This window comes from Accipiter gentilis, chromosome 1, assembly GCF_929443795.1.
Source record: "Accipiter gentilis chromosome 1, bAccGen1.1, whole genome shotgun sequence".
NCBI classification, from domain to species: Eukaryota; Metazoa; Chordata; class Aves; order Accipitriformes; family Accipitridae; genus Astur; species Astur gentilis.
In genome coordinates, this window is record NC_064880.1 from 20,055,578 (window position 1) to 20,081,191 (window position 25,614).

The 25,614-nt window shown below is 42.4% G+C and overlaps 1 protein-coding gene across 2 annotated transcripts; it reads right to left on the bottom strand.

Annotated features, from left to right (window-relative positions):
* Positions 1-11,924: 11,924 nt before the first annotated feature.
* Positions 11,925-18,698, bottom strand: MSTN (myostatin). Of its 2 annotated transcripts, none has more exons than XM_049800072.1 (3): positions 18,301-18,698; positions 15,907-16,148; positions 11,925-13,644 (listed from the first exon to the last, which is right to left on the bottom strand). In XM_049800072.1, the coding sequence occupies exons 1-3, from the start codon at positions 18,671-18,673 to the stop codon at positions 13,264-13,266; spliced, it is 996 nt and encodes a 331-aa protein (XP_049656029.1). In that variant the 5' UTR covers positions 18,674-18,698; the 3' UTR covers positions 11,925-13,263. The 2 variants fall into 2 exon arrangements, with proteins under 2 accessions (XP_049656029.1, XP_049656021.1); XM_049800064.1 differs by having other exon boundaries at positions 15,907-16,280.
* Between the last annotated feature and the right edge of the window lie 6,916 nt (positions 18,699-25,614).

Below are 25,614 nucleotides of genomic sequence, written 5' to 3' on the forward strand. Positions count from 1 at the left end.
AGAATGTAAAATGTGTTATTCTGTTAAATACAAGAAGTATAAAGCCAGATGCCTCAGCACAGTAGGAGCACTGGTGGAACAGGGGCTTCTCAGATCCAGAAAACATTTATTTTTCTGTCGTCATTTCAGTAATAATCAAAAACATTGGCAATTCAAGGTGCCTGACTCTTATTTCTGTGTTAATGCCACACCACCTTGATTTTTGCCAGTGTTTCACAAGCTTTTAGGAAATCAAGGGTTGATGAAGTTTTGCTTTGCTTTGTGGGTTGTTGGTTGGTTGGTTGTTGGTTGGTTGTTTTTGTTTTTTTTTTTGGGGGGGGGGATGCTTTTGTTATGATAAGTATTCAGCTCTTACAGAAGAAAATTTGGCCTTGGCTATAAGTGCCTACATAATCTGTGGTAACCCTGGAAACATTTACTGAAATTCTGTTAAGTGAAGTGTATCTAATTGTACTATGGTTACAGATTGAATGCAAAATAAAAGGTCTGATGGTGGTAAAGGTTACAGAGGCAACAGAGTGAAGTGCAAGAGGTACTTTCATGGAATGACAGCTGTCTGATGTGGCTTTCTGTTATCACATCACACTTACATGGGTGGATGGGAACTGCTCTAGACGTGAAAACTTCATGCTTTGGCTCAAGAAAGGGACAGAAGGTCATTCTTGAAATGATTCCCTTTGAGCTTATCACTTTCTATTTCAATTTTTCCATTTCATGCTTGTTTCAAGTTGTTTAGCACTCTTGAACAGGTGAAGCACACAGAAGAGATGAGGACAGGCTGAGAGAGCTGGGGTTGTTCAGCCTGGAGAAGAGAAGGCTCTGGGCAGACCTTACTGCGGCCTTTCAGTGCTTAAAGGGGGCTTATAAGAAAGATGGGGACAGACTTTTTTATTAGGGCCTGTCGTTTTAAACCAAAAGAGGGTCGATTCAGACTAGATACAAGGAAGAAATTTGCTACAGTGAGGGTAGTAAAGCACTGGAACAGGTTGCCCAGGGAGGTGGTGAATGCCACATCCCTGGAAACATTCAAGGTCGGGTTGGACGGGGCTCTGAGCAACCTGATCTAGCTGAAGATGTCCCTGCTCATTGCAGGGGGGCTGGACTAGATGACCTTTAAAGGTCCCCTCCAACCCACGTTATTCTATGATAAGGCAATACTCTGAAAGAAAAGGTTTTAAGTCATTTCACTGACTTCAAACATCAGTTCTGCCTCCATGAGTTTGCAAGAAACAACCCAGAAATGTTGCAGCTACTAAAAGCAAAGAAATAGCCTTCCAAACATTGACATCAAGTTTATTATGTAGTTATTTTCTCTTTCTATTGTCCACACTGATAGTAGTAACTCATATCGAATAGAAATGTCCCTTTCTGCACGCCAGGTGGGACCATTGCCAGGTTCTATGGAGGTTGTCCTCTGGGTCAGAGTTCTCCTGGGTCCCTTCACCTTTCAGGGCCGCTTTCCACCATGATCCCACCTGCTGCCAACTGAAACGAGCCAGAAGCCCAGGGCTGCTGTTCTGTTATTTTGCCTCCCTCCCTCCCTCATTTCCCTTGCCCTACTGTCTCATAGTCACGACAACACAGTTACCCTCAGTCATCACGTTCCTACCCAGGTGTGAGTAGCAGAGGCAGTAGAAAGTCTCTCCCATGCAGCCCATCCCACACCCATCTCCAACATCCTCCAGAAATCTCTAGGATTGCTGCTGCCCTGCTGTGTTGCCCTTCCAGCAGATGCTGGTGTGGTTGAAGTCCCCACGTTAACCTGTGACCATGAAGTTTCATCTAGTTCTTTAAAGGCGGCTTCCTTGTTTCTTGATTAGGTGTTCCATAACAGACACCCACCATGGTGTCTTCCTCGTTGGGAGATGTCTCTTTGATCCCAGTGGCTCTGTAAATACTTGGAGAATCTTAATTCCTCCTGTATGTTTCCCCACTATGCATCAGGATGTGTATGGGCACTGGAGATGGGCCTGATGGCTTTGTAGCTTGCTCAGGGACAGTACCACTCATCCGTCCACGCGTACTTCCTCTGTTCCCGCACTCACTAGGGGCTTGGACTCCACCCCTCAAATAACCTGTTTAAAACTCCGCTCACTAGTTTGCAAGCTTGCTGGCAAAGGTGCTCTTGGCCACTTTGTCAGATAGATCCTACCTCTCCCCAGCAGTGCTCACCCTCAGAGAGGGTCCTGTCATCACAGAAACCAAAGCCTTGCCTGCAGCCAGCCGTGCAGCCAGCTGCTGAGCTTCAGTAATAGCAAAGGAGGCTTCTACAGCACTCTTGCTACTTCTCCCTGTCAGAAGAGAGCCTTGTTCTGCCTATATAAGCCTCATACAAATGCAGTTGTCGTTAACTGTTTAAATGAAACTTTAATACTTTTTTTTAATAAACCACATATGACTTGGTGTCACTTCTAGAACCATGCAGAAACTATGTAGGTCAAGTACGTATGGGGAAGTCAGGTCCTCATCTGCACATAGTGGCACATTTGGGAGCGAAGCTGGCTCTTCTGACCTGGCTTCCTTGCTGCTAAAGTACTAATCATGTTGTCTTGTCTTAGATAGGAGCCTTATACAACAGGGATAGTTCTGTCTCTCTGTGGGCGAGTAGAAAGAACTAAACCATGAGGCTTGTGGAGCGGTGTTAGGTAAGCCCAGGCTGATTTAACCTCACCAGCTCTAGCAAGAGCAGCTCAAGTGCTGACTTGCAGGCGTACATCCAACTCTTTGCCACTGCAGCTTGACTATTGCGCTTGCATCGAATAGGTTATGTTTAGCGCCGTTATGTCTGTGTAGTCTGTAACTGCATATTCTACTTTCAAGAAGCTTTACGTTTTTGTTGTGAAAGTACGGTATCGGGTATGGTTACAAGAGCTCAATCTCAACTGAAAAATCATTCCACCCTGCCTGTTATTGTGATGAGCAGGATCCAATATGGATAACTTACGAATTGTGGTATAAGCAAGCTGTGGGCGTACTGGAGATGTTGGTGTTTGCTGTAAGCTGGTGGAGAAGGTGTTGCTAAATCTCTGATTAAGATCCATTGTAATGCCGCCAAGGAACAACTGGCTTCCAAACCACAATTAAGGTCCGTGGGAGCAGATCGGGAAAAGCCTCCTGAAAGCTGCATGGCCAAAGCTGAGTAATCGCATTTTGTTCTGACTAAGATTCTTCTTAATCACAGTCGAGGGAAATTTGTGGAACCAATTTTTGGTTGGTTTTCAGCTAAAGATCTGAAGTTCAGCCATATCTAATCTAAACAACAGACACCGAGGATTGTGTTGTACCTTCTATAGACATAATTTGTTTTGAGATCCACTCGAAACCAGAAAAAAAGAAAAAGAATTGTCGTATGTGGTTATGTGGTAGTAACAATTAACGTAGCTCTAGTCAGATGAGATCTTGTACGAGTGTGGTGGGACATTTAAAGAAGTGGGTGGTCATGGACAGCTACGGACTTCTGAAGCATTTTGTAAAGGCCAGTGGTCTTCACACAAGTACACAGATAAAAGTTGGGTAACAGGAGTATCAGTGTCGCCAGAAGAAAATGGTGGTAAAAGGCATGGGTCAGTGTAGGATCTGTTACCAGACCAATACCTTGCTGTCTGAAATCTGTTTTTAAGATGGAAAAGGTCTTTTACTGAAAAACATCTTTTTAAATTCTTTTTTTAATGTTCCTAAGACTCCTATTTTTGAATATAAATAAGTAAATGAATCCCTTCAGAAGTTTTTAATGAGGATAAAGTACTAAAAAGCTAGGGGGATTTCTGGATATTTTTTCCTTGGAATCTGAAAATCTGGATGCACTTTTTTTAACTTTACAGTGAATGTTTTCATGAACAAAGAAGGAGCTTTAAAAAAAGAAGGAAAAAGAGCATTTTAATAGCAGATAAAATTTTTGACGAGCAAAGAAACCTAAGATGATAGTCGCCTTTGGGCTTATCATTTTGTGGCAACTAGAGCTGGAGTCTACATCAGAGTTGGCTGATAAGGAAAGTTGAGACAGTTGTTTGGGAACAAGAAGGGTAAGATGCTCATAGAAATCAGAAGAGAATTCTGTGAGGATGCTTTAACAGTATTTCCAGTTTTAGTAAGATATTAGAAAACTAAAATTAAAAGACATCACTACAAAAGAGTAGATTAATGAACAAGCCACAAGTTATACATGAAAGCTAACAAATAAAAGGTGAGGCAAGTAGCCTGAGAATATTTCAGAGACAACACAGTGGCCTCAAAAGAGAATATTTTGGGCAGCTGCCTTCTCTATCTCCCTAGGAAAATCATAGAATCATAGAATCATTTAGGTTGGAAAAGACCTTCAAGATCATCGAGTCCAACCATCATCCATGCCCACTAAACCATGTTATGGAGTACCCCGTCTACTTGCTTTTTGAACACCTCCAGGGATGGTGACTCAACCACTTCCCTGGGCAGCACATTCCAATGTTTGACAACCCTCTCAGTAAATTAATTTTTCCTAATATCTAACCTAAATCTCCCCTGCTGCAACTTGAGGCCATTTCCTCTCGTCCTATCTCCAGCCACCTGACAGAAGAGACCAGCACCCACCTCACTACAACCCCCTTTCAGGTAGTTGTAGAGAGCAATAAGGTCTCCCCTCAGCCTCCTCTTTTCTAGACTAAACAGCCGCAGTTCCCTCAGCCGCTCCTCATCAGACTTGTGCTCCAGGCCCCCCACCAGCTTGGCTGCCCTTCTCTGGACACGCTCCAGCACCTCCATGTCTTTCCTGTAGTGAGGGGCCCAAAACCGAACACAGGACTCGAGGTGCGGCCTCACCAGTGCCGAGTACAGGGGAACAACCACCTCCCTGCTCCTGCTGGCCACACTATTTCTGATAAAGGCCAGGATGCCGTTGGCCTTCTTGGCCACCTGGGCACGCTGCTGGCTCATATCCAGCCGGCTGTCAGCCAGCACCCCCAGGTCTTTCTCTGCCGGGCAGCTTTCCAGCCACTCTTCCCCAAGCCTGTAGCGCTGCATGGGGTTGCCGTGACCGAAGCGCAGGACCCAGCACTTGGCCTTGTTGAACTTCATACGATTGGCCTCAGCCCATCGATCCAGCCTGTCCAGATCCCTCTGTAGAGCCTCCTTACCCTCGAGCAGATCGACCCTGCCTGCCAACTTGGCGTCATCTGCAAACTTGCTGAGGGTGCACTTGATCCCCTCATCCAAATCACTGATAAAGATATTAAACAGAATATTAAACAAAATGGCGTAACCATAAATGGGATGTACGGTCTGAATGGGTGCCAGGTAACAACTACCTCTGGAGAAAAAACAAGCAAACAAAACCAGATTAAATAAATTTTATTAATTTGATTTATCAAGTTTGTTGGCAACTGTTGGTATATAGCATTGAGCAGACTCAGATCCATGAGATCTGACTGCAGGTCAGTGTATAGAATTTTGATGCTGTGGCCGCTTATTGTGATGTGACTTTAGAGGAATGCTTCTGCATTGGGGAAAAGCCCAATTTTAATGGGCTTTGGAATTTGGAATTTTGGAATAATTCCTGTCTAGAAGGAAAATATTCAGTTAAGACAAAGCGATGCGGCTGTTAGTTGGAGTAACCCGTGCACTTTGGTACCCCTGGGCATACAACGATCGTTGCTGGAATCCTATGGGATTTGTTGTTCCGCACTGCGATGGGTGAGCAACGCAACTGAACAGAAACCGCTGGCCAGCTAGTCAGGTGAAGCTTCAGCATATTGTGGTAGGTGTCACCTATAGCAGCGAAGCAATGGGCTTCCCCCCCCTGGACGAGCACCTAGGCTGTGCCATCCCACATGGCAGCAGCATACAGTAGGCAGCTGAGCTCAGCCTGAAGGCATGTTTTTGACGTGCCTCCCACTCCTCCGACCACCTGGCACCTTGTGCAAGGCGAAGCTGCAACCTGATGCTACAATGTGTGACAGCCAGGTGTTCAGTTTTGCTGTTTCATATGTCAGCGTTACCAAACTCAATGACTACCAATGTGAGAAATGATGGTGAAAATGTTAGTAGGAGAGCAGGTTGCTGTTTGACTAAAATCAGAGTAAACCTCTAATTCAAAGGTGCAGGTGCTAAAGCATAAAGCAAGCCTTTGCTCTGCATGGTCTTGTGTACGATGCTTAAGAAAGAGCATTATTTCAGAGTGCTTTATGGCACTGAATTTGCGATGCTATCTTCCTAATACTATTGCTTGGTTGGAAAGGTAATTGCTCCCCTCCTAGGTGAAAAAACAGTGAGGAAAAAGAAGTTTTGACTGTATTTCTGCAGGAAGAGTCAATGAATCGAATAATCGTATCTGCAAACTATTAACCAAGTCATGCGTAATTATATTTTGGATTGCTACATATTCAGATTATGATGAAACAGATTATGATTAAGTTAGATTTGATTTTGTATGGGGTTTGCGTGGCAAGGTTTTCATTGCAGAGGGGCTGCAGGGGTGGCTTCTGTGAGAAGCTGCTAGAAGCTTCCCGCATGTCCCACAGAGCCAATGCCAGCCAGCTCCAAGATGGACCTGCCGCTGGCCAAGGCCGAGCCCATCAGCGACAGTGGCAGTGCCTCCGGGATAACAGATTGAAGAAGGAGGGAAAAACCTGCGCAACAGCAACTGCAGCCAGAGGGGAGAGTGAGAACATGTGGGAGAAACAACCCTGCAGACCCCCAGGTCAGTGAAGAAGGAGGGGGAGGAGATGCTCCAGGCGCCGGAGCAGAGATTCCCCTGCAGCAGCCCGTGGGGAAGACCCTGGTGAGGCAGGCTGTCCCCCTGCAGCCCAGGGAGGTCCACAGTGGAGCAGATCTCCACCTGCAGCCCGTGGAGGACCCCACGCCGGAGCAGGTGGGTTCCCGAAGGAGGCTGTGACCCCGTGGGAAGCCCGCACTGGAGCAGGCTCCTGGCAGGACTTCGTGACCCCACGGGGGACCCACACTGGAGCAGTCTGCGCCTGAAGGACTGCAGCCCGTGGAGGGGACCCATGCCGGAGCAGTTGGTGAAGAACTGCAGCCCGTGGGAAGGGCCCACGTTGGAGAATTTCATGGAGGACTGTCTCCCATGGGAGGGAGCCCATGCTGGAGCAGGGGAAGAGTGTGAGGAGTCCTGCCCCTGAGGAGGAAGGAGGAGGAGAAAGAACGTGTGATGAACTGACCGCAACCCCCATTCCCCATCCCCCTGTGCCGCTGCAGGGTGGGTAGGGAGAGAATCCAGGAGCGAAGCTGTGCCTGGGAAGAAGGGAGGGGTGAGGGGAAGGTGTCTTAAGATTTGGGTTTATTTCTCATTGCCCTACTCTGGTTTGATTGATAATAAATTCAGTTAATTTTCCCCAAGTTGGGTCTGTTTGGCCCGTGACAGTAACTGCTGAGTGATCTCTCCCTGTCCTTATCTTGACCCATAAGCCTTTATTTACCTTATATTTTCTCCCCCTTGTCCTGTTGAGAAGAGGGAGAGAGAGTGCTGCTTTGGTGGGCACCTGGCATCCAGCCAGGGTCAATGCAGCACAGCTTTGAAACATATTCTAATCTTGGCAAAGGACAGACCTTTTCAGTTTAAGTATTCTTATGGTAGAGGAAGTCAAATTTTAGCAAATGCCTCCAATATCATCCTGAATTTGGGAAGCTAAAATCTTTCTTGCTGTCTTGGGTACATCCCATCAAATTATTTAACTCTTTTAAATATCAATTTTTATATATGCTCAGTTCCTTGAAATACATAGAAGCGGACCATTCTTTGCACGACCGCTTTACAATGAATGTTACATCTTACATGATTTCAGTATATTGTTCTGTCTCTGCAGTCGTCTCCCAAAATGCCTTTTTTAAGTTTTGTGGAAACTGCCTACCAAGTAATGCCTCCATAATGCTTTCCCAGGTACTCTTTCCATACCATCATAGTCTTTAAGGGCTCTTGTTAATTTTACTTGTGAAACATGGAACATAAGGTGCATTCCCTGTCAAAACCAAGTGTTACTATGTTTTTATAACTAGAGAACCTAACCAGATCTCACCCAAAGCTCATGCAGCATTCATCAGGAGTAACAGAAAAGACAGTGCTGAGCCAGGGCTTGTCCTTCTGCCTTTCCACAGGCAGGATTCATTTGAGCCGAATCCTTTCAGCCCGTCAGGCTTTACTTTTACAGACTCAAGGTAGTATGATAAATAGAATGGAAAAGCAACAGGTTTGAAATGAAACTTGATCATTGACTTGTAAGTGAAAGACATTTCTATAGGGACAAAAGGTAAGAGCTTTTAGGGTCACTGGTTAATTTGGATGCATAATTAGACTTAAAGCACAAATAGCCTCTAAGTTAAGAACGGATGCATCACAGGTTGACTCAAGGACACTAAGCTATTTTATTTTCTCTGGAAACTGCTATATTGAAAGCATGCATAGTGTGAATTACGTCCATTTCTGAAGAAAAGGAACAGTCTTTCCTGTAGCCTCAGAAAGCCTTAGCGGTCAAGGCTGGTGAAACTCAGCCAGATTTACACCCAAAATGCTGCAAAGCTCATTGCAGGTCTTGCCACCACATCTACAGAGGGGTTCAAAGCTTGCTGTCATCTATGTTTCTGGAGTACTGAAAAACAGACAGTAGAATACCCACTGTAATAGTTCTTCATACCTCAAGTTCACCCTGTCCAACCAGTAAAGAGAATGATGCTACTTAATTTGTCAGTACACCTAGTAATTAATTGCAGTAGTTTACCATCGAGTGAACTGTATGTTTGCACTTCTCCATTGCTTTTTTCCCCACAAGATTGCTTCCGCAGATGCTGGCATTATCACGTATCTTTTGATTATTTAGAAATTGCTAAGAGTGAACAGAGCTGTACTTCTTCCCTATTCAAATTCAGAAGTTGGCCTGTAGCCCTAACTTCTTCCTTTGGAACTCATCAGGGCTTTCATAAACTACACAGGGGAGAGAATTGGTGCTTCAGTGTTTCCAGAGCTTGTTAACATCTTATTTTTATGGATTCAACCAGGCTACACACGCATTTCAAGGGAGAGTTACGGTCTTACTGCTTGCAGGGGAAGATTGCATGGAGAAGCAGATGCAGTCGCATTAGTAATTTACTGAGTGGTTCTTTGCCATGTGTCTTGGTATTAAATCAATGTGTAGATATCATTGTTGGGATGAAGCTAAAGTGCAAGCACACAGCTAACTTGGGTCAGTTAAAACAGATAACTAAGGTTCTTCATGACATTTTTGCTGAATTGCATAGGTGCAATGTTGTTTTGAAATAAACTTGTCACATAAAGCTTCTTATTAGTGCCTTCCATAACCTACTATTTCCTAACTTTTTAAAATTATCATTCACTACATTTGGTTTTTAAGTTTGTCTGTCCAGTACTTCACATTATACTACCCTGCTTTGTCTTGCTGTAACTTTAATGAAATGTAACTGCCCGGACTGAACTGTCCAAGCCTAGTCTCAGGCTGATTAATTTTTTAAGACATTTAGCCAAAAGAGCTCATTCGCGTCCAAGAATGAGTCAACTCAATAATCTCCCTGATTAGAAAAGAAACCACCCCAAAAAAACCCTACCAAAAAACCCCAAAACACCAATGAACAACCGTAAAAACCAAACAGACTCTACAGAATTGAGGAAAAGCTACCTAAGGCTATGAGTGGATTTGGCCTTTAGTCATTCCTTTGAAATCTGCTCATATTTAGCAAAACAGTACGTCTGTGAAAAATTGCAGTTCACTTATGCTTAGTGGTGATGACTTCTGTGTCAGCTGTTCAATTCCCCAAAGGCTCCATTCGAGCATATTGGAAGGTTTCCCCCACAAGCAGCAGAGTTCCGCAGAAGCAGGATGCGTTGGATCTGGCTAAGGGGCAGGGGGGGCAATACTGCGGAGGGGAACGTGGGGCAGAGCGCGGAGCGTGCTGCGAGATGGGGATGGACCTGGGCTGGGCTGGGCTGGGCTGGGCGGTGCTGGCAAAAACGGGAGGGGAAGCGCTACTTGAACCGCGGTGTAACTGGAACTGTGGAACCGGGTGAGAGGCAGGGGAAGAATAGCACTGGCAAAGGACTGGCTCGTGTTGGGAGGGGAGGAGCTGGGCAGTAGAGCCAGGAGGAAGAGCTAACGCAAAATCGAGACGAGGGACTGCTCCGTCGCAGGTGTGCACACGCATCTTGGGGCACGTGAACGCTGCCTTGGAGAGCTGGATTCTACCTGTGTCGTTCCTATAGGGTTCTTGAGATGTCAGGCAAGGAAATGAGGCTGTTTATTTCTCAGAAATTGTCCCTTGTTGCATATTTCTGGCTTTCTGGGTACCCAGCTTAACAGTGAGATTTGAGTTCTTGACACACAAAGCACTTACGGATGCTGCTGAAGTCTCTAGGACCTGACCCTTGGAAATAGAAGGACGTAGCCGTAAGAACTGAATGAATGCTTGACATCTCAAATTGATTGTCAATAAACGCATTCATTATGAATCATTCAGCAGCTAGAGTCAACAAGACCAGAGCACAGTGCGTGTTCCTTGAGTAGCCACTTGTATGTGAGGTCAATACTAAAAACATGGGAGCCAGGACTGCTTTGCGACAATTTCAAGCTTGGCAAGATATGAAGGACAAATGCTGCATAAAATTTCCATGGAATAAAATTTATCTGAACATCCAGATGGAATGCTGGTTGGAGTAGATGCTTTTGGGAACTCATATTATTTCTTTTCTCAATTTTGGTTAATTTTTCTTTTCACCGATACCGGCAAAAAAAAACAAATCCATCACTTGTGCGCTGCATTTGCGCAGGATACAGTTATTACTAGGCAGCCAATGATGTCACTTATGTGGGGGTAACTGAATTTGCATTAGCTTTAGTTTAGCTATCATGAGTAAAAATAGTCATGCAGGTGTTGTATCAGGACTTCAGTGCAGCCTGGGAATACATTGCGTTTGCTCTCAGCTCCAGAATCCATGCTGCCACATCTCTGTGACTGTTGTTATATGAACTGACCCAAATAAAGCTAGTGAAGGTCTAACTACCTCGTATACAGTGGAAGCTTGAAGTCTCTGAACAGTTCATGGGGCTTTTGGTATGCCTCGTGCAGAGAGATACTATTGGTAGTTCAAATGAGCAGGGACTGTCTGGGTGCCTGAATGTCACGAGGTAAAAACTGAAGGGCAAAAAGCTGGTCTCCCTTAAAACCAGCAGAAGTTTTGCTATTAACTTCAACAAACCCAGGGTTTCTCCCTGAATTCTGTAAGCTTGGGTTTTGGCTGAGAAGGAATTGCGTTGTACTTTTACTTCTTGCGGCTTCACCAAGACTCCATATTCTAAGTGTTTTTAAATTATCTTTTATTCGCTCTGGTTGTGTTTTGTGGGAAACTAAATTGAAAGTGTATTTAAGGGCCCCAGAGACCTGCTCGGATGAGCTCCATCGGGAGAAGTTGAACATCTGCTTGATGCTCGGACACAGCTTTAGCAGAACTCCTAATCATTCAAAAGAAATTGTAGAAAATCTGTTTGCTTTTAAGTTTCAAACCTCATTGCTCAAACTTTAAATTTTAATGTCCTTACATACAAGTAAAAAAAAGTAGAAAACTCAATACAAAATATTTACCACCTAGGGAGAAAATGTATAAAAGGGGGAGGGAAAGAAAATCAAGCATTTTTGCAATTTTAGGGTGGTTTTACACAAAGGAAACTGAACTCCGGAATATAACAAAAATGTGTATCATACTAACACGAAGATATTTTAACAATGATTTCGTTGTCTTAACAAACACCTGTTTTATCAGATGTATTTCACATGTGAAATGAAATGGACTTATAGTAAATAGAATTTTTAATTTCAATTAACAGTTTTTTAGCCTAAGGAAAATGTACAGAATTTGTGTGGAAATCCATGTACTACGTTTACTCAAATAAAGATAATACTTTGCTGCAAATTTTTAAATATAATAAAATGCATTTAATAGCAATCTTTTGTGGTATTATCATTATTTATGGACATAACATTCAAAGTATGGAAATTCAGTTGTGGATCAAAATGACCATAAAAACAGTAACCCAAAGAACCTTATAAACATGTCAACACCCATCATTTATCACAGATGGCCCATACCAATGTAAAAAACATATAAAATGTAGTATAATTCTCAACATATGGTTTACTTTGTTGCATTGTTCCTACATGTTATTTGTGTTAAAATCCAGGAAATTATATTATGACAAGAATATTGGTTTTTGTTTATTAAACTAAATTACAGGTTAAAGTCATTCTTTTCCTGCGATGAACATATACCAACAGTGATTAAAAAATAAACATTTATTTACAAAATATTGATGCATACATATTACACAAGTCAGTTATATCAAAGTGGTTTTTTAAACAATATCTGTAGCAACCAACTATTTGCATTGGTTTATCATAGTGCAAACGGTAATGTTGCAAAGGCAGGTTATAATGTGGGATTACGATTTGAACATTAAGACTTGTCTGCTGCCTTTTGTTTTACCACGTCTAGAAAACTATTCCCTTTCATTTAAAAAATACCTATTTCTTGCGAATGTTGAATAGTGTACCTGAGGATAGGGCAAATGCATTATTAGTCTAAATTCTTTCACTTAGATAACTATCTTTCTATTTACTCAGCCTGCTTACGTAGCACCATTGCCATTGGTTACTAACATACTAATGAGAAAAAGGAATGGAAACACGCTAAATACACTATGCCATCCCTAATTTCAGGATTTGTCCATTTACGTGGAATTTCATCTGGTACATTTCACAATTCTGCACTATATATTCAAGTGTTTAAGGATGATTCTGGTGGTATTGTGTAGTGGTGTATTTGTTGACCAGTATATATTTTCCTGTAAATACAATGTTAAGTGAAGCTGTGAAGAAATGGACTTAAAAGCCCGCTCCTTCCGTCCTCAGATGAGAAGGAGCTTGCTTTTGATTACCAACATGTATTGAAACCTGCGTATAACTTTGCATCTGAATGACTGAATATTGATTCCCTCGCAATATAAGAACTTCATGTGTTAAATCCGGTGATTTTGATTGTAGCTTTTCTGTTTCACTGGCTCAAAGCCAGCCGTTAGATAACTCTATCGTCCTTTAGTTCACGTTCTGTAGCTGGTGCTGCACTAAATCTGTACGATAGCCTATCATACAGCATATAGGATGTCGGCAATGCCTAGCGTACGTAACTTCACAGTTTCAAAGACTGGTGAGGGGCTATAACTTTTTTTTTTTTTTTTGGTAGCTTCCACAATTTATGAAGCAGTGGATCTCACAATGATCTCATGAGCACCCGCAGCGATCTACAACCATGGCCGGTATCTTGCCGTATATTATTTGTTCTTTCCCGTTGAAGTACAGCATGTTTATGGGGGACATCTTGGTGGGCGTGCAGCAAGGGCCTGCCGAACCTCTGGGGTTTGCTTGGTGTACGAGGTGAGTGTGCGGGTATTTTTGTAAAAATACAAATTCGCATTCTCCAGAGCAGTAATTGGCTTTGTATCTTTTAGGTGCGATAATCCAGTCCCATCCAAAAGCTTCAAAATCCACCGTCAGCGGGTAGCGACAACACCGGGATTCTGTCGAGTGCTCGTCACAGTCGAGGCCGAAATCTCTGCGGGACCGTTTCGGTGTGTCTGTAACTCTGACCTCTAAAAATGGGTTCTGTGAGGAGAGGAGAAGGAATCAGAAGCATTACTGAGGTAAGCCTAAGTTCAGTAAAACCATGCAAATATATAATATTTCAGACATTGATGTATAGTATCAAGTCAGTATTTTCAAATAATGTTTGCAGGCGTTTCTGAAGTTACACCCTTTGGAGAACTCTGTCCTCCTCCAAATCTCCGCTACGTTTGAGGTCTGCTCAAGGATTATTCCTCTGTTTCACACCGAGGACCAGCATTTCCTGAAATCACCAGCATCTCAGTGCTAGCATCATTTCTGTTAACTGCTAAAAGAACATTTCAGAAATCTTGAGGATGCTGGATTTTTACTTTTGCTGTGGGGTTTGTTTGTTTTAAAACTGATAATAAGAGCTACTTTTTTGCCATAGAAGAACTCCAAAAACTTTTAAAGGGCAGGACCAACTGGTGTTGGTCTCCTTTTTGTGAGTCTTTCTGAAATTCCCTCCATTAAAATCCTGTTTAGTTCAGGCTTTCTGGATATCAAGGAAGGCTTCTTGTCCAGACCAAGGAGGACAAAATCCACTCTGTAATTGCTATTGCTCTTGAATGACTGCAGTGGCAGTAGAAATGAATGCTTCACCTGCTGGGACAGGTTACTTGTACTTCACAGCCAAATTCAGCCTCTGCCAGGGGGCTGAATTTGCTATACTGAATTTGGAGGGGCCTGAAAGAGCCCTGTGGCCAGGAATGTACTTTTGGCAGGCCTCCGAGCCACGTGCGTCCTACTGAAGGTGTGTTTCCACAGTCACCAACTGAGAATAGAAAGAAATTGCAACCTTTACAATCACGAGTTTGAAAAATCTCCTGATGTTTCCTCCCTTCCACGCACTGATTTCAGCCCCGTGTGTCAGTTTGGCACTGACCGGGGGCTGTCCCATGAAGGAAGAGGCTCCTTAGGAGTAAATAACAGCCCAGCTAACATTGATTGCTAGGCGGGTTTGTGCCTTCCCAGATACCCGCCTTTACGGCTGCAAGTCGTCCAGCTGCTGGAGATGCTCCTCCCAAAATATGGGGAGGGGCTTGGTGAGAGGAGCATCCCTGTACCGGCAGCTGCTGGAGAGGAGCTGGAGGGAAGAGAAGAGAAATTTCCTCTCCCGTTATCAGCCATGCATCCAACCCTGCACTGCTGTTGAACCGGTTTGTTTTTACAGGTGATGATAACCATGGGTTATCCGCATGTGTGAAAACACAGGGCTGGGTATTTGAACGGCTGGAAGTGGTGAGGACATTCCTTATCATGATATCCAGCTGGCCAGTTCCAAGGATGGGAGATCCACTTGTGTAATGGATCTACGATTAAAGATATCACAGCATTTTTCCTCTAAGTTCTTTTAACTGCATTATACTTAAATGAAGTTAAACGTTGCATACCTACATAAACAGATTGATCTATTGCATAGCGGTAAAAGTAAAATGATATTCTTTATTCAAAAGGAGGGAATTCTTGGTTGTGATTGTTTCAGCTGTGATAGGTTCAGGAGTTTTTAGAAGTTGTGGATGATTAGTGATTTGCAGAAACAAATAGCGAGGAAAATGCTGTAGTTTAACTGGTACACTTCAGAATTAATTTGTTTATCTACACTTACAGAAAGAAACCAGGTAGCTATTTTATGCCCTTTCTCATCGTTATGACCCATTTATTGTATCAAGCAGAATTTCTCTATTCAAACATTTCTAGTAGGTGGAATGATGCACTCTATCACATACTGAAAGGTACACAGCATTATGAAGAAGATCTGTTCTCATATTCATAAACATAGATAATTATGGCTGTTGTTAATCGAAAATGTATGCATACAGAATAGGGAGAAACTCCCTCGTGGTTTGAATGCAAAAAACTTTCTAAGCACTATCACAGGCAGCTTTCCTATCGATGAAATAATCCGGCTATTCTTTTTAGCTTTACTGCTTATTATACAGTATTTGCTCTCAAATTTGAAAACAACGTTACTTTTGATAGTTCCATCCATCAGTAATTACCAAAACATTTTCCAGTTAATGCCTCTCAACATCTTACTGAAGTACCGCAATTTCTCTCAATTTTTCACATAGGGAAATGGAGGCACAGGAATGCTATTGATTTTAATGTGATCAGAGAGCAAAGAAAGAAAAAGAATTGGCTATACAGAACTCTTATCTTCCATTCCCTAAACAATACTGCCATTTTATCCTTAAAACACAACTTAAATGCTTCCCAATATAATGCAAGATATTTAAATGGGATTTTTCTAAATAAACTTACCAATCCATCTTCACCTGGTCCTGGGAAAGTTACAGCAAGATCTCGTCCATTCTCATCAAAAGCTTTTATTTCGATGCCTAAATTGGATTCAGGCTGTTTGAGCCAATTTTGCATCACTGTCTTCACATCAATACTCTGCCAAATACCAGTGCCTGGGTTCATGTCAAGTTTCAAAGATCGAATTCCAGTATATCTTGTACCGTCTTTCATGGGTTTAATAAGTCTCAGGATCTGCACAAACACTGTTGTAGGTTTTTGGACTTGCCTCAAGTATATCCACAATTGTGCCTTTACTACTTTGTTATATTGTATTTTAGAGCTAAACTTAAAGAAGCAACATTTTGGTTTTCCCTCCATTTGTACAAGAAAATCAGCTATAAATGAATGGAAAGAACAGATTACTGAACAGGGAACAAGAAGAAATATGCATATATAAACCCGATTTTTTTTTTTTTTTTCCAGACCATGTAGGAAGTCTTACAATATGTTATAAACAGTATCAGTAACAAAGTGGATTTAACTTAATTCGTTTTCTGTGGTTTACGCTCTACAGCAAATTTAATGGATGCGGAGGTGTACTCAGGCTGAAACTCGGAAATGATGGGCAATCACGAGAAACACACACTGTGGAGGACCTTTGCGGTCCTCGGCGTGCTCAGGGCTCTGACCAGTCGTACCAGTGCTGTGGGCTGACGTGTACAGCTGCAAAACAGCCTCTTTCCTGAACAAAAACTACCTGGGGAGAGGGCTCAGCCTATTCCACTTCACAGTGACTACTACCAACTTGCTTCTGCTAGTCACCTCCCAAGGACCTTCATAAAGCATGCAGAACAGCAACTTTGCATAAGCTGGCTCAACATGTATGTGGTGGTCCAGCTACTTCTAATTCATTAAATAGCCTTAGTGTGCTACGCATCGTACGAACGGAGGTGGCCATGGGCAAACTACATGAACACTTTCATTTCTTTTCTCAGTGGAAAAACAAATCATTGAAAGAGTGTTAATCTAAGGATCATTTAGTTTTCATTTGAACAATATTATAGGAAAGTCATGTGCAGTGCTGCGTTCCTTCTTCCTGTAGCCTACGATGCAGCTGTCATACCTAGTCATAGCAATATCTTTCCATGCCAGGATAAAATGGGTAATACTAATCTTAAGTGGTGCAGGGCTTTGACATTCATAAATCTCACCACTTAAGATACCTGTCTCTTTAGTGCATTTAAAATAGTTCAAGGGCTTTTTATAAGAAGTAGGAAATGAACTCAGATCAATGAAGTACAATGACTTTTCTTTAGTTGTCGTAGTTATATAACAGTTTAATTAAAATTAGTTATAAAGCCTTGGGCGTGATAGGCTGGAATAAAACTGCCGGCAGACCTCAACTTTGTGATAAGGCTGCAGTAATATATTGCTGTTAAGTACACATCGTATTAATTTAGAAGTTAAAAAATTGTACAGATAAAGTTGCTTTTTCATCGATGCGTACATTTTTAGCTTGCTAGAGCAGCTGATACATTAATCTAGCATGTGTATTTTAACTGCTAACATGCCTTATATGTCCTGTCATCTTTTTCCTTTTTGACATCATATTCGTAAGTGTTATTTAAAAAAACAGCTGCCATAGCCAAATACTTTAGCTGATGAAGAACATAAGATACTATAGTATTAGCCGTGCAAAAGATACTTGATAGGAGCCATAGCAGATGTTTAGCACTCAGAAGATAACTCAGAATCTGCTCATTCAGTAAATGCCTTCATTCTTCCTTGGCACGACTACTGGAGCTGATTGCTATAGCCTGGCCATTTTAACATTTAAATCTGTTACACACATATTTGCTTTAAATACATAGTTTTCACTCAGAGGTGGGTGGTGCTAGTTTATGGGATCAGCAAAGAAGCAAGAATTTAACTCTATACTTGCACTTGCTCTAACATGTCACAGTTAGGTGGCTCTGGCGCTCTAAGCTGTATTTCTGCTGATTTCTATTGCTCCTAAAAACACTGGCCAGCGCAGCATCCCTCAGAAAAATATAGTTCTCTCGTTATCTGCACTTGTACTTCGTATTTGTGATAGGAAACGCGCTGAGTACTGCAGATAACGAAGTCAACTAAACCGCAGATCTCCCTTTGCTTTCTGAGGGAATGGGCAAATCCGAAGTGCTACAGGGCATACGCGTTATGAGGAGCCGAAAACCGAACAGCAAAACAAAGGATCGCAACACGGCCATCTGAACCTGGCTCAAATTCTTTAGAAATAATGCTCTCCTCCCTCCCTCTAGCAGACTTCAGCCAGCAGCTTGTTGGGAGAGCCCGAGGAGGAGTTGCGTGGCTCTACCGCAGGGAGACAACTCTCTCGGAGGAGCGGTGGGAGGCAAAAGCAGCAGGGTTACTTACACTCCGTAGGCATTGTGATAATCGTTTCGGTGGTGGCGTGATAGTCATCGTCTTCCAAAGAGCCATCGCTACTGTCGTCTCTCTGGACGTCATACTGATCGATCAGTTCCTGCAGTGGAGGAGCTTTGGGTAAAAGTTGTTTAATAACATCCCTGCTAATGTTAGGAGCTTGTTCCAGGCGCAGTTTGCTGAGGATTTGAATTTTTATGGCTTCTATTCTGGAAGATTTTGTATTCTGTCTCCACGTACAAGCATTGCACAGTCCATCTTTTTCGGCGTTCTCTGTGGGCTGACTACTGTCATCAAGAGCCACTGGATCAACTGAAATCAGCATGAGCAGGTAAATATAAACAGAGATTGCTAGCTTTTGCATGATCTCACAGTCAGTGCAGCGCTTTTCCCTTCTCTTTTTTTAGGTTTTTTTTTTTCCCTCCCCCTTTCCCGTTCAGTGCTAAACAGATCCGTGAAAGCAAATGCAATCTGAGAGACAGCTTGCCACACTGGTGTACCTTATATATTCCAAGGGGGCTTTTTATACTCCAACTTTGATTAGGCTCATGTCGTCAAACCCGACGATTGGTTGCTGTCCCAACAATGAATCTGGCTGTCAGAGGGTAAAGCCCTGTCGATCACAAGTCACTAGACAGCGTTTAGTTACAGCCAAGGGTGAACTGATTTATCTGGGTGCTTCGTAGAGGATATGTCTTCGCATTCTGAAAGGATATATTTCCAAGTATTGTGGGCAGCAGTACTGAAAGACAGCACTGTCAGTCTTAAATATATACCAACCGTGTACTTGTACTATGAATCCAGACAGACCTCTCTCTAAACTTGCTTTAAGCTTCTACCAGTTTTTTTTTAACTGGAAAGTTTGTGCTATTTAAAAGAAAATCCCAGGGGATTACTGTTCGCAGGCAGGGAAAAAATACTTTAGAAATGCATTGCAAACAGTGCTAACTTATGTTGTTCGACACCTAAAATATATCGAGCAGTTCATATTTCAGAAAACCTTAATGGGTTTTCCTGCTAGGTACTAGCTAAAGCGGTAATAAAGATTTTGTGCATATAGGACTCTATGTAAACGTATATCTTAGCGGTTTGTCCCTTTAGTATATATCACAATCAACAGAACAAGTCCTTTACTGAATTAACAGTCAGTGATAAAAAAATGAGTCTGTCCCCTCTTCATACGATCACTAGGTCAGCAGAATTCCGGGCAGTAAATTAAATATCGAGAGACCTTTAGTAGCAAAGGTATTTTTAAGGAGTATCTTTAGCTACTCACTCTAATATTATACAGAAGTAATAAAGCTTGCTTTTTCCATTAGTAATGAAAGTATTAGAAGACTTAAAACATTTAAATCTCTCTTGCGAGTATACCTTCTTTTTCCACATCATCCTCTATTTCTGTTCAAAGTGGCTCTGTATTATACCAATTTAAGTGATACCTTTCTGTGCTTTATTTTGCCTTCTACTCCGATAGTTGTAAGTTCTCTGTATACATTACAGTTTTAATAGGCTTTCTGCATAAGCGAAATACATCTAGGTGTGATTTTATACTTACGGGTTATGGCTTATAAAAATCTTACAGCAATGTAGTGCACATTTGATGTGCTGTTAGCAAGAATTATGGAATTCACGCTTAGCTGAGGAGGTGGGGGGTGCTGGGGGTCACCGTTCAGCAGAGGCTGTATATTACAGCAAGCAGAAATCCTGGGATTCGTCTATGTTGTGTATATTTGTATATTTGGAATCTGTATGTTAGAGCAAACAGAAATCCTGGCATTTCATGCAATATGCCAAAGTTTGCCTATCTAAGTTAGGACTGAACTGTCAGTTTCTCACTGAGTTTCTCTTCTTTTTTTCCATCCTGAGTACACCTAAAAACATGGCAACCAGGGTTTTTTGCATATGTTTGTGTAGGAAAAATGTTGGTATCTAGGAAGATGTGGGAGAGAACTTTCAAAGAGCTTTTTTCTGCCTGGTCATTCATATTATTTTGTATCACCTCTCCAGGGCATGCAAATTCACTGCATAGCACAGAACTGAGCCTAATGTTCAGCTCATGACCAGTGACGTAAATCACGAGTATTCAGTTGAAATTGATTGTCCTGCCTTGGTGTAAAGTTGATGCAAGCGATAGATGTATCACACTTGCACATTCCAGGCCTATGGCTTTAGGGTCAGACCCTGATATTCTGACTTCAGCCAAAATCCGTGTTTAAAGCAAGCAGTTTGACTTTTTAGCTTCTGAGTATTTCCTTTTTACACAAGATATGGGTGCAGCTACTCTCAACATGCGGTAGCATAAATGGGCTTGTGGTTCACTGGAACTAGAAGTCAGGCTAGCTCTGACTTTGCAGTGGAGACTGCCTGCCATGCCTGTAACATACTTTAAACAGACTCTTAGTGCATTTCAAGAGCTGGAAATGTATTTTTATGGAAGATGCATAGGATGATTCACAGTAAGAATCTTTTTGAAAAGCGCTGACCCTGTTTGTGAATTTTTTGGGGGGTTAGGCTGGGGTGGGGGGGGGGGGGAGTGTTTGTTTATTATTAAGACAGAGAATGTCATAATAAAACTGTTGTTAATTATTTTTTATTTTAAACCAGAACGATGTAACCAGTTGGGTATAAAAAGGAATCTATCCCCAAGTGGAAACCTTGACAGGTACCAGGTTTCACACTAGAAACAGTTTTAAAGAGAACAGTGAACAAAATAAACAGGTGGAAATAATGATGCGGTCCTGATATCAGAGTATTTAAATGCTCTGGCAGACCGTGGCAGTGAGCCCCTTGTGTCGGAGAGGGGACAAGAGAAGTGCTCAGCAAAGCAATGCCTCCAGCACCGCAACTCATCGTTGAACGTGCTCTGCAGCAGCTTGCCCGGTGCTCGGCGGCCACGCTGGTACCTGGGCTGCTCCTTCTCCTTCAAGGTCTTCCCTCTCTGACTGCCGCTTGCCACGAGCATGCAGAACGTCAGCTGATTTTTTCCAATCCTCTGCAATGATTCCATTGGTTTCCAAAACAGGGCTCCTTTAGCATTTCTTTACGACTGCAGGACCAAAGTCCTCTCTTGTACGCCTGAGACCCCAGTGAGCTCTGAGCGAGAGCTGAGCTTGCTCTCGGCCACCAAGGTGGTGACACGTGGGGGCAAACAGACCCTACTGAGCACCATGCCTCTGCTCCCTGTTTAGACGTAAGAGGCGGCAATAGCAGCTAGAGTGGTGGCATGGGGATTACCGACCAAGGATGGCAAAAGTGCCCCAGAATTCAGCAGCAGCTGCATAACCAGGAGCAGTATTTTTCCAATATTTCCCTCATAAAAAGCACGTCAGATCCACATACTCTGAATAACTCTAGGCTGTTAGTAGAATACCTTTCTCTTCATCTTTTGTTGTTGCCTTCTGCTTCTTTCCTATGAGACTGCAAGAATTTGGAAGAGAGCTTGAACACTTGCACTTGATCAAGAGCTATTGAAGTATCTAATTTCTTTAATAATAACAATACAGTATGCAAATTGTTTTCCTTTCTAACTTTCATTGTAGTGGTTTTGGAAGGTGATGACTACAGAAGTAGGTGACAGAGGTAAGAAAAGTAAATGACAAAGGGACCAGGTAAAAGTTGTTCCAAAAATTTATTTGGCAAAAAAAATAATTAAAAAACCCCAAACAAACAAAAAAAACCCAATCAAAAAACTCCAACACATTACCACCAGCAAAACTAATGAAGAGTTAAAAATGAAATGTGCATCTTACTGAACTTTATGGCATTTTAATATTATCTTTGGGATTTGTGTCATTCTACCCGCCCCGCCTGCCAATAGTGAATAGTATTCCCAATCCTAACTATTCAAAGCTCATGGCTCAGGCCCCCAAAATCAAGCAGTGTAAGAATGTGTTCCTTTCTAAAGGAAAAAGGCACGTGTCTGTCTACCTGTCAACTTCTCCTCTCCTTTTCCCCTTCCACCAGGAGCTTTTGTACTCGTTGGAAAACCTAAAAAAAAGATGGAAAAAAAAACCCCAAACCTACCCCCAAGGCATTTGACCAATAGAGAGGTTTCAAAGACACTGTTACTGTGAGTTTTATGGAAAAACAGTGACTGTGTAGAGGTAAAGGAGATTACTAATGCCCTCCCTGAGGAGAAGGCAAACGGAGCCCAACCATTACCCATCCTTTTTGGCAGCCTTTAATTAGCCAATCAGCTTGTGCTTCTCCGTCGTTAGTCAGCATGCTGATAGCTCTGGACCATCTACAGTGTGTCCTCCCTTGCCGGGCCAGCAACCCAGAAAATATAGATAGTGAGCAGGATGGGATTTGAGCTTGTTTTGGAGGTGGACCAAGGGGACATGGAAGGGAACCAGGACATTTCTGAGAAAAGGGAGAGTTACGGGGGTATGAAGGAGCTGCTCTCATGGCAGGGAAGGAGAGGGACATGGGTTATAACCCTGCCAGAAATCGGACAACTTCATCCTGTTGTAGGCTAGATTTCCAAACACTTCCTTACAGCCTGCAGGACCAGAAATTCACTCTTCTTTTTTCTGTTAAGTTAAATGAAGTAGTTCCCATAGCTGTTTCAGGTCAGAAGGTAGGACTTGAAGAAAAAAATCAGGTGGTGTGAAATGCACCGCAAATCTGTGATTGCTGTTTACGTTGATGTCAAGTCCTACCTCTGAACTAGCTGGCTTCTCTCCCTGGTTTGTCTTGTAAGGAAGATACAACATTCCTCCTGACCCGCTGAGTAAGATACGATTTGAGTCACCTTTTCTTCTCACCTTTGTCAGCACAAAGCCTAATTTCTAGAATAGCATATTGAAATGGATAGAAAATTCCATTTTATATATTTTTGGACCAGATTCATCTCTCACTTAGCTGCAATAAGCTGGGAATAATTTTTGTGAAGTAATTTTGGTCAGAACAGTTAGATTTGAATAGAAACATTCAGATGTATACCTAAATGCAATGGAGTTAGGGTGTTTTGAGTGCTTAACTACGAGCCCAGATGTCTTAACTCACCAGGTGCTTGCTCTTAGCCACCTGAATTGCAAGATAAATGCATTACTTTGAACCTCAAAGCAGATACAAGGTCGTGTCTATAAAACACCTGGAAAAAAAATCCTGCAATACCAAAAAGCCTATGAAAACATCATCCCAATCACATTATGTAAACTAAAGCTGCAGCTACTGTAAGGCAAAAGTAACCACTTTAATATTAAACTTATTACCATGAACTAAAATATGAACTAGTATGAATTCTTACTCTGGAATAAATGCCCTGAAACAGTTTGTCCTCTGCTATACATTTTTTCCCCTACAAAAGTAGTCATATATAACCTTCTAAACATTTTGCTGTATCAGCTATTGGAGGTCAACTTTATTTTGATGGCATGGACATTTAATTCTTTCAGCTGACCAAAAAAGAAAGAAGTTCATCTTCTTTTCGCCAGCGTGGAGTTCCAGGTATCAGAGAGCATATTTCACGTAAGACAAGAGCATGCACGGTGCAGGGTACGTGTGCCCTGGTACACTGGCATCTGGGTGGGGTATGCCGCAACTCCTTCTCAACCCTTGCTGTCAGGTTGTTTTCCCAGGAAATACACAATGTTCAGAGATTTGGGATTTTGAGTGGTCTCTCCCAAGGGGGGGTCTGTGTCTGCAGTTTGAGTACCAGGACAAAACGTCGCTCTGGCAGATGATTTCTTCGACTCGGGAAGAAATGGAGACAGTAGTGAGTCCTACCGGCTAAGGAGTTTCTCACAAGCCGCGGTATGTAAGCATGCAATGGATAAAATGGGGGAAGCAGGTAAAATAGGTGGCAAAAGGGTTCTGTGGCCTTTTTGGCTCATGCTGCACCTCTTGGCTTGCCGAAGAGGTGCTGCTGAATGGAGGCTTCGGGGAAGTTGTACAGGGTCCCATTCAGCTTCTGCCTTATTCTTGCCCTTCTGGCCATCTCCTTCTTGCTTGCAGCTTTTGTGTTGCTGTGCAGAACTGTACATGTGGGATGGGCCAAAAATGCCCTGTCGCTTTTTTCTCTCCTACATATTCCAGTACACATTGCTGCAGAACCAACCAGCTACACTAATGGAAATGAACTTTAGAAACAGATAGGGAAATATATTCCCATTAGGCTCATTAAAAACATTTAGGGAAGGATGTAATTATAGTGAAAGCTGCCAGTTTTTCTGAGTTCTTTTGTATTCAGGATTTTATTCTACAGCTTTTGCTGTGGTATCTATGGATCTTATAATAAATCTTCTAGAAGAGCCCTGTTAAATACCTGTTTACTTCTAAGAGCTCTACCCTTGTTACAAGATGCTATCTTTTCTTTAGAGTTGTAGCTTTTATGCTTTTACCCAGAATTCCTGACATTCATCCTGACATTCATCTTCGATGTTTTTTAAAATAGCTGCGTCAGCCGCTGCATCGCTGATGGGAAACCTTGAATTCCTCTCGGGACCTGGTACCACACTTGGAGAGGTTTCACTTCTGCATTTGCCCAATCAAAGTGCTTGAAATACCAAAATACTACATCTTGGTATTACTAGCTACAAAAATGCCTGTATTTTCTCTGAGGTACAACTCTCTGAAGGGGATTTTCAGCCCCGGAGGTCAGTGATTTGGTATGAGTGGCCTGTCCTCTGCTGGGTTATTCGGGAACGGCATCCGCTGGGAAATGGGGGCCACAGCTCAGAAGTCGTCTTCTTTTTCCTCTTCTTTTTTTTTGTTTTTTTTTTTTTGTTTGTTTGTTTGTTTGTTTGTTTTTTGTTTTGTTTTATTAAATACAAGATGGGTTAAAAAATAACAGATATTCTTGACAAAACCAGAAAAATGCAGTTTTGCAAAATGCAGTGAATTTGACTCTGCTTACTGGCCCGGTGCCATAATGGACTGAATTAATTAACTTCTTTGATCAGAATATAGCTCTGTGTAGGACAGATTTGGCTCCTTATCTCAAACTATCCCTCTGCTGCCCTCCCTGTGGCCTGTGTGCCTCCTTTGCTTTGGTCCCCCTCCATGGCTTTGCCTCTACTGAATAAAGATACAGGCTGAACAGGCACAACCTGTAACACCCAGGACCAGCTTGTCTATAAGCAGTAAGTAAAATCACAGCAATATAATGATACACAAGGTTAAGAATAGCTTTTGGTTTTTCCTCTTCTGATATTTGCAAGCAGAGGAGAGCTGGCTCTGAAGTAAAGTCTTCTAAAGCTCTTAACATTTGGGACAGTGAATTCATAAATACATTGAATTATAATGGTTAAAATAAAACCAGGTTTCTGAGATTTCAAGCCTGGCACATGGTTTCTGCAGTGG

Coding starts and splice junctions, on each gene's coding strand:
- MSTN (XM_049800064.1), bottom strand. CDS start 18,673: ATGCAAAAGCTAGCAATCTCTGTTTATATTTACCTGCTCATGCTGATT. Junction 16,281..18,300: donor TATCACAATGCCTACGGAGT/GTAAGTAACCCT, acceptor ATTCATTTATAG/CTGATTTTCTTGTACAAATG. Junction 13,645..15,906: donor GACCAGGTGAAGATGGATTG/GTAAGTTTATTT, acceptor CTCTCCTCACAG/AACCCATTTTTAGAGGTCAG.